Source organism: Dunckerocampus dactyliophorus, chromosome 8 (genome assembly GCF_027744805.1).
Source record: "Dunckerocampus dactyliophorus isolate RoL2022-P2 chromosome 8, RoL_Ddac_1.1, whole genome shotgun sequence".
NCBI lineage: Eukaryota > Metazoa > Chordata > Actinopteri > Syngnathiformes > Syngnathidae > Dunckerocampus > Dunckerocampus dactyliophorus.
In genome coordinates this window covers 18,271,641-18,285,345 of record NC_072826.1, presented here as the reverse complement: position 1 = coordinate 18,285,345, position 13,705 = coordinate 18,271,641, and the positions used below count along the sequence as shown (strand labels likewise).

The window sequence follows — 13,705 nt, the reverse complement described above, 5'->3', positions numbered from 1 at the left end:
AAATACAACACTTTCTACATACACACAGATTGGCGTGCTGGAAGTTCTTGCGGAAGACCAGAATGTCCCTCATTTGCCCCTATTTTTCTAGAACATTTCCCTTGTTTTATAATACAAATGTTGGCAGGTAGGCACCTAGGGTAAAAATCCATCAGCATAGCTTCTTGTATTTATTTATTTATTTATCTATGAACAATTTGACAGACAGAAAGGAAAAGAAGCAGCTGTGAGGATTAGTGCCACCCCCATGTTGCTGCTTCATGCTTGAACCTTCTCATAGATTGAAGCCCCCCAGCATACGAGTAAACACAACACCGACATAACATCTCGTCATCTTTTAGCAAGGACAAAGAAATATACAGCATCTCATCAACACGGGTCTCCTCCCTCACTCTCCATGGGGGTTATTTTATTGTTAGTAATAATAATAATGTTATACTGGTAATCTGAAGTTTTTCTTGCAGTATTGTAACTTTCTCTTTTTTCTTATCAATGTTCCACTTTATTGTGGTAATAGTCTGACGTTTTTCTTTTAATATTATGATTTCTTTGTTGTAGAATGAGTACTTTTTTTCTTCATAACACTGCAGTTTTACTCTGGTAATCTTGATGTTTTTCTTGTACTATTGTCACGGAATCTGTGAAAATTCCATTTTTTCCCTCCTTATAATATTGTAACATTTAAAATCTTTTAAAATGAAACAATTTTTCCTCATAATATTGCCCCTCCATTCTGGTAATGTTATGACTTTTTTTTTTCTTGTAATCTTATGATTTTGTTCTTGTCAAATATTTACTTTTTTCTTTACAATATTGCAACTTCATTCCGTAATCTGCCTTTTTTACTTGTAATATTGCAACTTTATCTCTTAAAATGATGATTTTCTGTCTCATAATATTGCTGCTTTATTCTGGTAATAGTCTAACTATTTTTCTCGTAATATTATGACTTGATTCCTGTAAAATTACGACTTTTTTCTTGTAATATTACATCTTTATCTCTTAAAATGATGACTTTCTTTCTCATTATATTGCCACTTTATTCTGGTAACATTCTAACTTTTTCTTGCAATATGATTTTATTCTTGTAAAATAATGACTTTTTTCTTCACAATATTGCAACTTTATTCAGGTAATCTGACTTTTTTACTTGTACATTGCAACGTTATGTCTGAAAGGAAAACTGCACTGTTTTTTTGGAATTTTGCCCATCATCCACAATCCTTATGTGAGACATGAACACACGTCTGTCTCTTTTCTGGGTGTTGTAAACATATAAAAACAGATAAAAAGAGAAAGCTCATTACTGCATGTAATGGGATCCACCTATTCGGCCTACAAAGCCTGCTATTAAAACCTCCAACAAGGTTTTATGGTTTTATATCCTTGCTGTAACCACGGACTAACTGGCACATTCATGATAACATGCAATACTTACAGTATTTTGCCGCATTTTGGTCATTTTTAGCATAGAATAGAAACAAACGCTACACCTAGCATAAACGTTTCCAAACTCAAAAACAAAAAGACAGCAGCAGTGGCGGCAGCCTCAATATTTCGGTAGTGGCCTGAGGCATTGTGAGCGTGGCACTGACGCACTGCAAGCGAGTGTATGGGGAAGCTAGTCACTCGCCGGTATGGTGTGGCAAGGTGTCACTACGCCACTAATGTAGTTCTTCGGCGTAACAATGTTAATAACAGTAATAATATCAATGTCACTGTAGCTCGGTTCATATGCAGGTCACATTATATAAATGGAGCGTTGTTGGCACTTTTTGGAGTTTTTTTCAGAAGGCTTTAAAGGCGAAATAGTTGTATCCCATTACATGCATTCTTAGCTACCTCTTTTTATCTGTCTATATATGTTGAGAACGCACAGAAAAGAGAAACACATGTGTGTTCATGTTTCACAGGGATTGTGGATGATGGGCAAAATTCCAAAAATAGTGCAGTTTTCCTTTAACATGGTAACTTTCTTTCTCGTAATACTGTTGCTTTATTCTGGCAATATTTTAACTATTTTTCTTGTAATATTATGCTTTAATTCTTCTAAAATTATGTATTTTTTCTTGTAATATTATGACATATTCTTGTGAAATTATATTTTTTCTTCTTAATATTGCAACCATATTCTGATAATATTTTCCTCGTAGTTTTGTACCTTTAACCTGCTAATATTCAGGTTTTTTTTCTTGTAATATTGCAACTTTATGCCTTAAAAAGATCATTTTTTTAAAAATAGTCTCCTCCCATGTATTTAAGTATATTTTTTCATTATTACCTGAGGCCAACAAACCAAAGCCAGATAAGTTAAACATTTTTTAAAAATCCCTTTTGGATGGAAAGTGTGTGATTTATGCTTGTAGGATGAGAGCTCCAACTCCTCTCTTATCACCTCTGCTCCCTTCACAGCCAAAGGAAGGACTTTGTGAAACTTCCTGGCTTCATTACGGCGGTAATTGTCATGTTGGGGGCATCTAGATGTGTGTGTGCTATCGGGTTGCGGTGGACTGAGATAATGAATGCACCAGTGTCATTAATCTCTGAAACTCAATTACAGTCTCATTATTTTGTCATTTTGAATGCAGAAGTAGAGATAGTTCCCCACTAGATGTTGCACTTTGTCCCATTCTGTATTTTATATTCAATACAGAGCAATGGTTCAATTGTCAAACTAATTTGTGCAAACAAAGGTCTAATAATGGTTATAGTTCTGTTTTAGGAATCATTCCCACAGTGTTTCTGTGTAGATTATCCTCATTCGGTTATGAAGGACGCGTATAAACTCTGACTATAATCTACAGTGTTGGTGTTTGGGTTCAGAGGTCATCCTCACCGTCAGCTCCAGCAGCTCATTAAGCAGTCCGTTGCGTTTCCTCAGCAGGAAGGCGTTGGCGCTCCCCGACTTGGCCAAGCGTATCCTGGCCAGTCTGGCTTTCTGAGAAGGAAGAAGAAGGTTTTTTTTCCTCATAATATGACAACTTTATTCTCTTAATTTCAGTGGGTTTTTTTGTCATATTTTGATGTATCTATTGAAAAATTCCAACTTTTTTCTTATAATATTGCAACTTTAGATCATAAAATAACTTTTTTTCCAACATTATTTTTATAAAATCATAACCTTTTTCTTCTAATATTAAGACTTTATTCTTGTAAAATACATTTTGTGTGTGTGTGTGTGTGAAATATTACAGCCTTATATTGTAACTTTATTCTGGTAATATTCAGCCATCTTCCCTCATAATATTACAACGTTATACTAATAATATTCAAACTTTTTTTTCCCAATATTGTAACTTTATAACATTTTCTTGTAAAATTACTTTCAATCAGATTAATCACGGTTTGAATTAATCATGATTAATCACCATGTCACACTATGTTACCTTATATTGCGTCATCATATTATCATATTACCTTATCATTTTCCTATGCATTTTACACTAGCAGAGAGTACATTTGGAGTACAGGAAGTGAACAAATTGCAATTGATGTGAAACGGATGGGGGGGTAGGATTAAATAAGCTTTGCTTCTTCCCACTCCTTTTTGGACACGTAGAACTGTGAATTGTACTATGTGATGTATTCCAATGTAACTTGGATGCATGTTCAAAATAAATTACCATCATTATGTCTGAAATATGCCAATTTTTACTGTATTTTATTGAAAGAAAGATAAATAACAGGGCATGATTATACAGTATATATTTGTATGTTTTAACAGCGCCAAATTAACTTAAAATAAAAATGTAACACATGTTTGAAAATGTATTTACCTAACACTGGTTTCTTTACTAGCAGAATATTTGAATCAGTTATTATGAGCAATGAGGAGTGGCGTTCAAAGACACCCCGTCATTTAAGTTGAATTCACGTTTTGAGTGAATTTTCTGGGATTTCCGAGCACACTTAAATGCAGCAAATTGTACTTCCGCATTAAGAGTTACAAAGTGAGTGATAAGAATATCCACTTATTGTTTTTCATTGCATCTCTGTTGATTTAGACCACCCATACACGCATAGTAAAGATGTTGTGATGCTGGGAGTGTCAGTGAACGCATCTCGCGGCCTGTCTCGTGACAATGAGGAAGTGTTGTTGGAATGAATGGATAGGTACGTGTTTGTTTGGAGTAGGAGGACCGTATATGGGGTTGGCATTACACTGTTGCTGATGAGTTCAGGTAAGAATAAAGTGATAAAAGAGCCTCAGACACTGTATGACTCTGTGGGGAGCTACACCGTGCTGCCGTCTGTCATCATAATAGAGGGCCGTGTTGCCATGATGCAAATTTTTTTTAACGTAATTAATGAAATATATCAGTTACCGCCGTTAACGCGTTATTTTTGACAGCTCTAAAAATTATGATTTTATTCTTGTAAAATAATTTTTGGGGGTTTGTAATATAGCTACCTTTATTCTCATAGTATTACATTTTCTCATATTAAATTATTCTGGCAAAATTATAACTTTTTCCTTGTGAAATTATGATTTTATTCCTGTAAAGTTAATAATTAATAATATAACCTTTATTCTAGTAACACCCATCCATCCATCCTGTTCTGCTTGTCTTCCCTAGGGTTGAGGGCACGTTGGAGCCTTTCCCAGCTATCTTCGGGCAAGAGGCAGGGTGCACCCTGGACTGGTAGCGAGCCAATAACAGGCCACATACAGTATAGACAACCATTCACACTCACATTCACACCTATGGACAATTTAGAGTCTCCAATTAACCTAACATGCATGTTTGGAATGTGGGAGGAAGCCGGAGTACCCGGAGAGAATCCATGCACACCCCGGGAGAACGTTCAAACTCCACACAGAAGATGTTCAATGTGGATACGAACCCAGATCTCCTGACTGCGGTGAAAGTCAGCGGTGAAATAGCTTGCGATAGAGTTAAAGAGGGAAGGTGATCTTTGATATGCCTTTAAATTGCCTTGTCTAAGAGGGGGGTGTGCCACTAAAATGAAGGAGTCAGCTGCTGAAAGATGGATTTGGTAAGTCAGCAGAGAGAGAGAAGATATGGTAATGCAACGTCCTAAAACGAAGATATTAGGAAAACTGAAGGATATGAAGCTGCCTGCAGTGCTTGTAAAAAAGTGAAAAAGTGAGCGCGCTCTCCTCAAGCGTGTCCTGCCTCTTTCCTCCAATAAACTGCTAACATTCCCACATATAACTCAAAAGTCATGGGATTAGTTTGGGGAACTTTGTGAAATAGTTGCAGCTGTTGTTGGAGTTGGTTGGTGTGAGGAGGAAGGATGGAGATGTAATTATCATATTTATGGCGCTGCATGTGGATTATAAAGTGTGTCCGTCTGTGGTTGGCAAGCAGAAACGTTCATTTAACGAGAGAACGGCTTTGACAGCGAGAAGGCGGCCTCGTGCTCGTCTCGGCTGATCAAAGGTTGCTCTTGACACCGGGAGGAAGAATGTGGGGGAATAACACACTCTGATCTGATTGGTTGTCCTCATCAGCATCCTTCACTCCTTGATGGTCGATTCTGCCATGATGGAGGTTGACTACAAGTTTACTGACCTTGTTGGAGTCAGTGGTGATGCAGAGGTCATGTTAGGTCATATTAAAAAATGAAACGCTGACTCTTCCATTGCTGCTGTACTAAAGTCTAACTTAACAGCATCCTTAACACTCTTCATTTTAATACAGGCGTGATTGATTTATTTTTGCATTGATGACAACTTTATTCTCCTAAGATCACCACTTATATTCATCAAATTCTGACTTTTCCTTGTACTGTTATGTACATCTCAGGTACAGGAGGTGCAATGTGGTTTTTGTCCTGGTCGTGGAACACTGGACCAGGTCTAGACCCTTGCAAGAGTACTGTAGGGAGCATGGGAATCTGCCCAGCTGGTCCACATTTCGTGGACTTGGAAAAGGCATTTTCCTTGCGGTGTCCTGTGGGTGGGTGCTCTGGGCGTACAGGGTTGGTTGAATGCTACTATGTGTGGCCTAGTGGTTAGCATGTTGGCCATACAATCAGGAGATCGGGAAGATCCGGGTTCGAATCGCCGTTGGGCATCTCTGTGTGGAGTTTATATGTTCTCCCCGTGCGTGCGTGGGTTTTCTCCGAGTGCTCCGGTTTCCTCCCACATTCCAAAAACATGCATGTTAGGTTAATTGGAGACTCTAAATTGTCCATAGGTATGAATGTGAGTGTGAATGCTTGTTTGTTTATATGTGCCCTGCGATTGGCTGGCGACCAGTGCAGAGTGTACCCCGCCTCTCACTCGAAGTCACCTGGGGTAGGCTCCAGCAGTCCCGTGACCCTAGTGAGGATAAGCGGCATAGACGATGGATGGATGGATTTACTGTATATGTGTACACACACGCACGCATACACACAAACATATATATATATATATAAATAAAACTTTACTGTATTTATTTTCTTATTCTCAAAAAAAATACTCATATTACATTTGTTCTGCTGTAATATTTTGACTTTCTTCTTTTAATATTTCTACTACGTTTTTCTCATATCGCAATATTTTCATCATTATTTTATTTATTCTCCAATTCTCCTTCACATTTTTGCTATAGTATTACCTTATTTTTCTCATAAAAATAAACTACTATTTTTCTTGTAATTGCAACTGTGTTCACATTAGATTTTTGCCTTTATCCTAGAAAAAAAAATTCTCCAAAAACTACAAAAATTCAATCATATTCAAGTTAGTCTTGAAGAGTAGTAGTGAATTTTATGCATTCTTGGCCTAAATTAAGCATTTTTTTTTCAAGCATAAAAATAGCAAAATGATCATAAATACAAATGTAAGCTATTCAGAAGAAGCATTCAAAGATGTGATATGTGGTATTCTACACTGGTCACTTGGTGAAAAAATCAACAAAGAACTTTCCCAATGCTAACATGTGAATCTATGTTATGTTTTATTCATGTCTATTTTGTTATTATGTCAACTATATTGGGTAATACAAATGCAAAGGGGTGCTATTTCAGAGGGCACTAATAATGTCAAAGACCGTATTTAGAAGGTTGTAAACAGGCTCTTTATGCTCTAACTACGAAAATATTCCATTTATAAGGAAGGAATCCTACTTTGCGGAAATTCACTTATCACGGTCGAGTCTGGAACCAATTAACCACGATAAATGAGGGATTACTGTTACTGTTACTGATTACCCATAGTAATCCACACTTCTACTTAGATTTGAATGACACTGGTTTAATGACCTGTGTTTCTGTTCCACTTAGCCAGTGTCAACTGTAGTTGTTCACTAATGATACGCCTCTCATTAAGCTAGCTGCCAGGGAACGTCAGTATTTGTAAATTCCTTGCTAAAAATAAGTACCTGCTGTATTATTTTTGCCATTCTGATTTTTTCCCCACTGTGGATGTCCTCAGCACAAATGAATGGAATAAACAGTTGGTGGAAAAAAGGCGAGATTTGAAAGAGTAATGATATTTAATACGTGGCAAGCAACACCATCCAAATGATTGTGGTGATTTGTTTATATCATACATATTATGACTTATTCCTCACATACTAGCAGTATGTTTGCCCATCTTTACTCAATGATGTCTCTTTCAAGTCAAGTGTTCCATCTTCGCCGTGTTTGTCTTGTTTACTGTCTGAGTTAAGGCGCCTCTCAACTGGTTTATGCAGGAATAAACATCTTTTTCTTCAGGGAATTGCAAAAGCACATTTATATCAGGCACTATAAGGTGGAAAGAATATGCACACCAAGTAGGTCCAGCATAGAGGAGAAAGACTTAGACTGTGTAATCGACTTTACATGATCTACTTTTTATTTACTAACTGTGACGGAGAAGAAGACCTTTTTTGCAAAACCTTCCCAGGTGACTTTGTAATTGTAGAGGGAGTCTCCAGCAGCCTGTTGTTGCTGGAGACAAATGAGCGGTTGTGGAGGACAACAAACGAGAACACACACTTTGTCCTCCAGAATGGGAAACGTCCTTTTGCTTTAGAGCTTCCACTCTTCTAGGAAGTCTTTCTACAAGATTGTACAGTGTGTCTGTGGTAATTATTGTCCATTTGCCAGGTCAGTTTGCATCACTATGGAAACAGCAACTAATGGAATTCTATTGCTTTGTTGTTGACTTTAGAATAAAACCTGACAGGACTTTATTTAGCAGAGTTTTATTGTTGTGCTGAGGTGCAGTGCGGCTGCGGATGTGTTTTAATGTTTTAAAAGCACTGCAATAAATGAGAATAGCAAATCCTTCAGGGTGGAAGTTAATTAAGATTGTTCAAAGTACAAGTATCTCACAGCGACCATTGTTATGACAGTGTGAGGGGTTTCGCGAAATCCCGTCACACGAGATCTTGCAAGATTAAAATGTGACGAGAATTCTCGTTTAGAGAAAAACTGTATCGCGACAACAGGACAGCCAGATGCCAATCAGACTGTAAACTATGGCATCGCTACTATCACTGATAATACAGTAATATGGAAGTGGCAGCCTGCAAGGCATTATTAGAAGCGTGCATTAAGTGCTTTCGGCACACTTTAAACCCTGCAATCTAACCTACTTTGGTGTTCCCAGCGTCAGCATCAGCGAGTGACGTGTGGCTGTATTTTCCATCAGAGTTAAACAGCTGCTTGGTGTTTTATTGATGTCCAATCAGAAGTTGTAGTAATTCTACATTTGATCAACTTTACTTAAAGATTTGTCAGACCAACTCACATAAATGTGCAGGCTTGTCTGCACCTTTAATCACAGAGCGGTTCTGTTGACGCTCATTGCTGAGAGCCAACTTTTCAAGCACCCACAATCTCCGGGTCTGTTTCATAACACACCTCATACATACAAGAGATCCGTGTTGACAATTTCGCGACATGGTCGATATATTTAGTGAGTAAGGGTGCGCATTTAAGTGTTTCCTACGTCATGCATCTATACGGTAATTAAATACAAGCCATCAACAAAGGTGACTGTATCGCAGGAGTGAGCTCCACCTCCGTGCAATGTACGTCTGAAAGCTGTAAAAATCCCTCCACAATGCAACCCAGCCCTTGACCAACAGAACTGAGAAGGCAGAGTTTGGACACACTTTTCCATCGCCTCGCAGCACCTCGCCTTCCTGGCAAAACACGCATGGGTGTTCAAAGTGTGGCGCAGGGGCCATCTGTCGGAATGCGGCTCATTGGAGAAATAAAAGATACAAAAACCCAGCAAAAGTGGGAAAAAAAAGTTTAAAAAGTTGTAACTACAGAAAGCTAGACTGTTGATACTAATAACTAATAAAAACACAAAGATTTGTCTTTAAATATAAGTATATGTATATGTATGTTGTTTTGTCATTGTATGTCATTTTTTTTCTTTGTACTTTTCTTAAAATTAATGTTATCTCTACCAATCTCGTGTATCGTCTCATCTCGTGAGTTGGGTGTCTCGTGACACCCCTAGACAGTATATCTTCACAAGGGACAATCCTATAGAAGTGTGTGGCTCGTGACCTAACAATTACCTTTAATAGTATTTGGCCCATAGTATTTGGCCCATATTTGGCCCTGCATGATTTGGCCATGATGACATCATTTTGAGAGCATCATTTGCCGACGTTGTGGAAAACACTGTATTCCCACGCACAATTAATTCATTGCCATCTCCCACTCTGTCACTATTTTCAGACACCCTCGCACACGCATATGCACATACATGAAACACGTCGGTCATGAATGTGTATCCCTGACACACACGCATACACAGGCACACACAGTGCTGGCAGAACAAATGTGGAGTGATGAGATTAAGAATGTTGACATCACTTTGTACCAGCAAAGATGTGACTGAGTGTGACTGGGTGATTGAGTAAGTATAATATAAGTATAAGTTATGACATGTTCATTGGCCCGTGCAGGTGACCAAGTTTCAACACCTAATTGAAGATAGCGTACCACATTCATTTGCTGAGGAATCTGCATAATGTCCCTCACCTATGGGTGCAAAGTGCAGGTTTCGAGTGCACTATTTAAAATAAATAATTAAGCCAAGCTATACCACCCTCTGTTCATTCTGATTTTGTATTGCATTTTTAACTCATTATTTGTACTCATTGATCATTTATTCTTAAGTATGTCAGCATTATTAATAATTTGCACCAGATTCCCTTCCACAAAACAACGGGACACTAGGAAACTTTACCTGCACTGTCCAGTATCCAGGTATTTATTTCACAGTCACATTGGTTGAATTTTTGGCTAAAATGTTACTGAATCGATTTAAAGTCACTGAATCGTATCATATCGTTCTAAATGAACCAGCAAAACATGATGTTCCTTAAAACACATGGGGAACAGCAACAGGTCTGATGTTAATTTTCCCTCCACTTTTTCAATTCTAATTTTACATAAAACAATTCTAAACACATATACTGTAAATACATATAAATGATGAATGAAAAAGATAAATGAACATTTAAGGTTATTTTTACCTTCACTGAAGATGTGATTCTTGACATGACTGTCCCCAAAGACACAATGTGGGAGCGAGATCAACACGGACACCACCTTCCTGTTTTGCCATGAGCTTATTTGTTGAATTCAATTGTGTTTCTCACCTCAATAATCCAAAATGGAGCCAAAGAAAGTCACAAGTGCAAGCATTTGATAAAAAAAGGGGAAAAACACTATTGAATTCAAGAAACAATTCACGGCAAAACGGGAAGATTGTGAGGTGTCTCGCTGCCACATTTTGTCCTTCGGAACAATCACATCTTCAATTTTTATATTTACAATTGTTTTATGCATGTAAAACTAGAATTGTAAAGCTATAGATAAAAACACCCTTTATGTTAACATTTTTGAGAGTCAACCTCTTATGACATTGTAGACGGGCAACATGACTTCTGGTTCCTGTTTCCATGTAGTGGCAAGCTAATAAGATGCTAACAAGGATGTTTGGTGATAAGCATATATTAAGAACACAGTTGGACTCAACGCAGTGTATTAATAACATCACAAAATGCACAGCACAGTGTATGCTTGTGGCATAAATTTTCAACGTTAGCCAAAAAACACACTACCCAAGGTTCCACCGTAATTTCTATAGTATTGTCCCTTCACAAAATACAATAAAAATGCTAGTTTTGTGAGTAACCGTACATGAATACCTCTCTAACAATCCAAAGTGAGCCTTATTAAGATGTCATTAGATTGTGCAGCCTTCTTACAGTGCTAAACCCATTCAATCCCAGCCATTTTTCAAATTTCAACCCCTTCAATACTGGCCATTTTAGATGATTTTGAGTGATTTTTCCAGGCACACAGAATATTGTGTTCTATGGCTATATAAACATGGAACCCACCAAAAGAAAGATTAGACTCTCGTCTTTCATCAGAAAAAAAAAGTTACTTTCTACCTTTTTCCGTTCTTTAGTAATCAGCAATAGAAGATTAAGTTAGAGAGTTAAGTTTCAGGAAAATCTCAGTTCCCAGCAAAAAAAGGATGAAAAACAGCTTTTTGTGAAAAGATTTCAAGCATAACTTCCACTTTGACACAAATTGTAAACTTATTTACAAACATAACACTATGAAATATTTGTAATTTTCACATTTGGAAATGAACTGATGTATGTGCACGTGTGTGCACGTGTGTGCGCATGTGCATGCGTTAAAATTTCCCTACAATGCGTAAACCTCTGTATGCTACAATCCTCCACACTCTCTCACTTCCTTCTTGCTGTCGAGTGCGCTAATACATGGAAAAGATCCATGCTGAGCTCCTATCAAATGCACTTCTGCCACCTATCGGCCGTTTTAAAGGCTTAAAGCTCATCACCTCTTTTTGCCTCTTGCGCAAAAAAACGTATAAATATGTCTTTGGTATTGAATGAGTTAAAGACTCATCATCAATTTGTTATCAACAAAAGCCTTTCCGACATAATGGGTCTGTGATGTGGCCGCATGGAAAGGTCAGGCCCACTTGAGTGGAAGGTTAACATTTAACACTTGGATTTGGAGTGTGTACAAGAATGTCAAACGGAAAGGGCAACACATTTCTAGTTGTGGTGAGTGTTTGGAGCGCTGATGTCTGATTGGAGTTCAACCATTTTTATGAATTTGTCCTTGATAAAAACTTCTATCATCAAGCTGTTGTCCTTTAATGAGATCCCTAAATGATCATAGATTATATTCTTTATGTATTATCCTATTTAATATATTTGTATATTATACAAGATGACTATTAATAGTAGGGCTGTCAAACGTAACCAGTTAATGAAATTGAATTAATTACGTTGAACTTTTTTAGCGTAATTAACGCATGAACATCATGTCAAGCCAAAACTCTGTCATGACGGCAGACGGACGCACAGTCTAGCGTCCCCACGGGGTGACACAGGGTCTGACGCTCTTGTATAACTTTATTCTGACCTGACATCAACAGAAGTCTCTAGTCCTCTCTGCATTGAAACAACATTTCCTTATTGTCACCAGAGGACTGCGAGATGCATTCAGGGACACTCTGAGCATCACAACAACGTCTTTTTTAGGCACGTATTTGTGGTCTAAATCAACAGAAACGACAAAGAGAAACAGTAATTTGATAGTCTCATCACTCACTAACGTAACCCTTAATGCGTAAGTACAATTTGCTGCATTTAATTATGCTTGGAAATCCCAGAAAATACTTGAATAGTACACTCAAAACATGTCAATTCATCTTAAATGACATGGTGTCGTTGAATGCAACCCCTCATTGCTCATAATAACGTGGTTAAAGTATGATTCAAATGTTCTGCTGTGTGATCTTTTTACTTTATGTAAATGTTCTGTTCATTTGGAGCTCTTAATACGTACATATATGCACACACACACACACACACGCACACACACACACACACACACACACACACATGTAAATGTAAATTGTGTCGTGTCATTTATCTTTCTGTTCATAAAAATTGGCATATTTCACACATGGTGAATAATCATGATTAATTAATTTGAAAACTGTGATTGATGTGATTAACTTTTTTAATCATTAAAAAAAAAATCACCACAGTCCTAATTATTGGTTACATACCTTCTGTGCGCGGCGTTTATCCGCCCTCTGGTTCTGGTGGTAGATGCGGCTGAAGTTGGACACGATGACGGGCACTGGCAGCGCAATCACCAGCACGCCGCTCAGCGAGCAAATGGATCCGAAGATCTTCCCAGCGATGGTCTTTGGCACCATGTCTCCATATCTGCACATGAGGTTATTACAGTTATTTAGGGTAGGATTACAAGAAAAAAAAATACTTCCATGAAACTTTTTCCAAGGATGGTACATAGCTCTTACATGTTGGTGCAGATGTGGATAAAGGTGAAGATTAGGGATGTCTCGATCCGATCATCAGGATTGGGATCGGGTGCCGATCCGTTGTATTTTGAAGATCGGATAATATAGGGTTATTCTGTTGTCGTATAATGTTTCCAACATGGTAGGTGCAGTAATGCGCCTCAAAGCTGGTTGCCACTCGACTCCCGCCACCCGCAAGAAGAAGAAAACGCAACACCACCATGCAGACATGTCCGCGGTGTACCGTGGTGAAGTTAGTTTCACGTTGGATGCTGGCTACAGTGGTAGTTACCCCTCACTGTGCCCGGACTGCTGTCATTGCTCGCAAGGGAAGCTCTGCTCTAACCGCTGGTTGTTTATACTAGGGACCGTCAATAAAATTACTATTGTTATTATTACTATTATTATTATTAT

The 13,705-nt window shown here is 37.9% G+C and overlaps 1 protein-coding gene across 2 annotated transcripts in view; it reads right to left on the bottom strand.

Moving 5' to 3' along the window:
* LOC129185894 (potassium voltage-gated channel subfamily D member 3-like) overlaps positions 1-13,705 on the bottom strand; it is an 89,070-nt gene that overhangs the window by 5,968 nt on the left and 69,397 nt on the right. For both annotated transcript variants that reach the window (XM_054783518.1, XM_054783519.1), the window contains exons 3-4: positions 13,034-13,196; positions 2,837-2,938 (exon numbers count right to left, since the gene is read on the bottom strand). In XM_054783518.1, the coding sequence (XP_054639493.1) occupies positions 2,837-2,938; positions 13,034-13,196 (265 nt within the window). The remainder of the gene's footprint in view (positions 1-2,836; positions 2,939-13,033; positions 13,197-13,705) is intronic.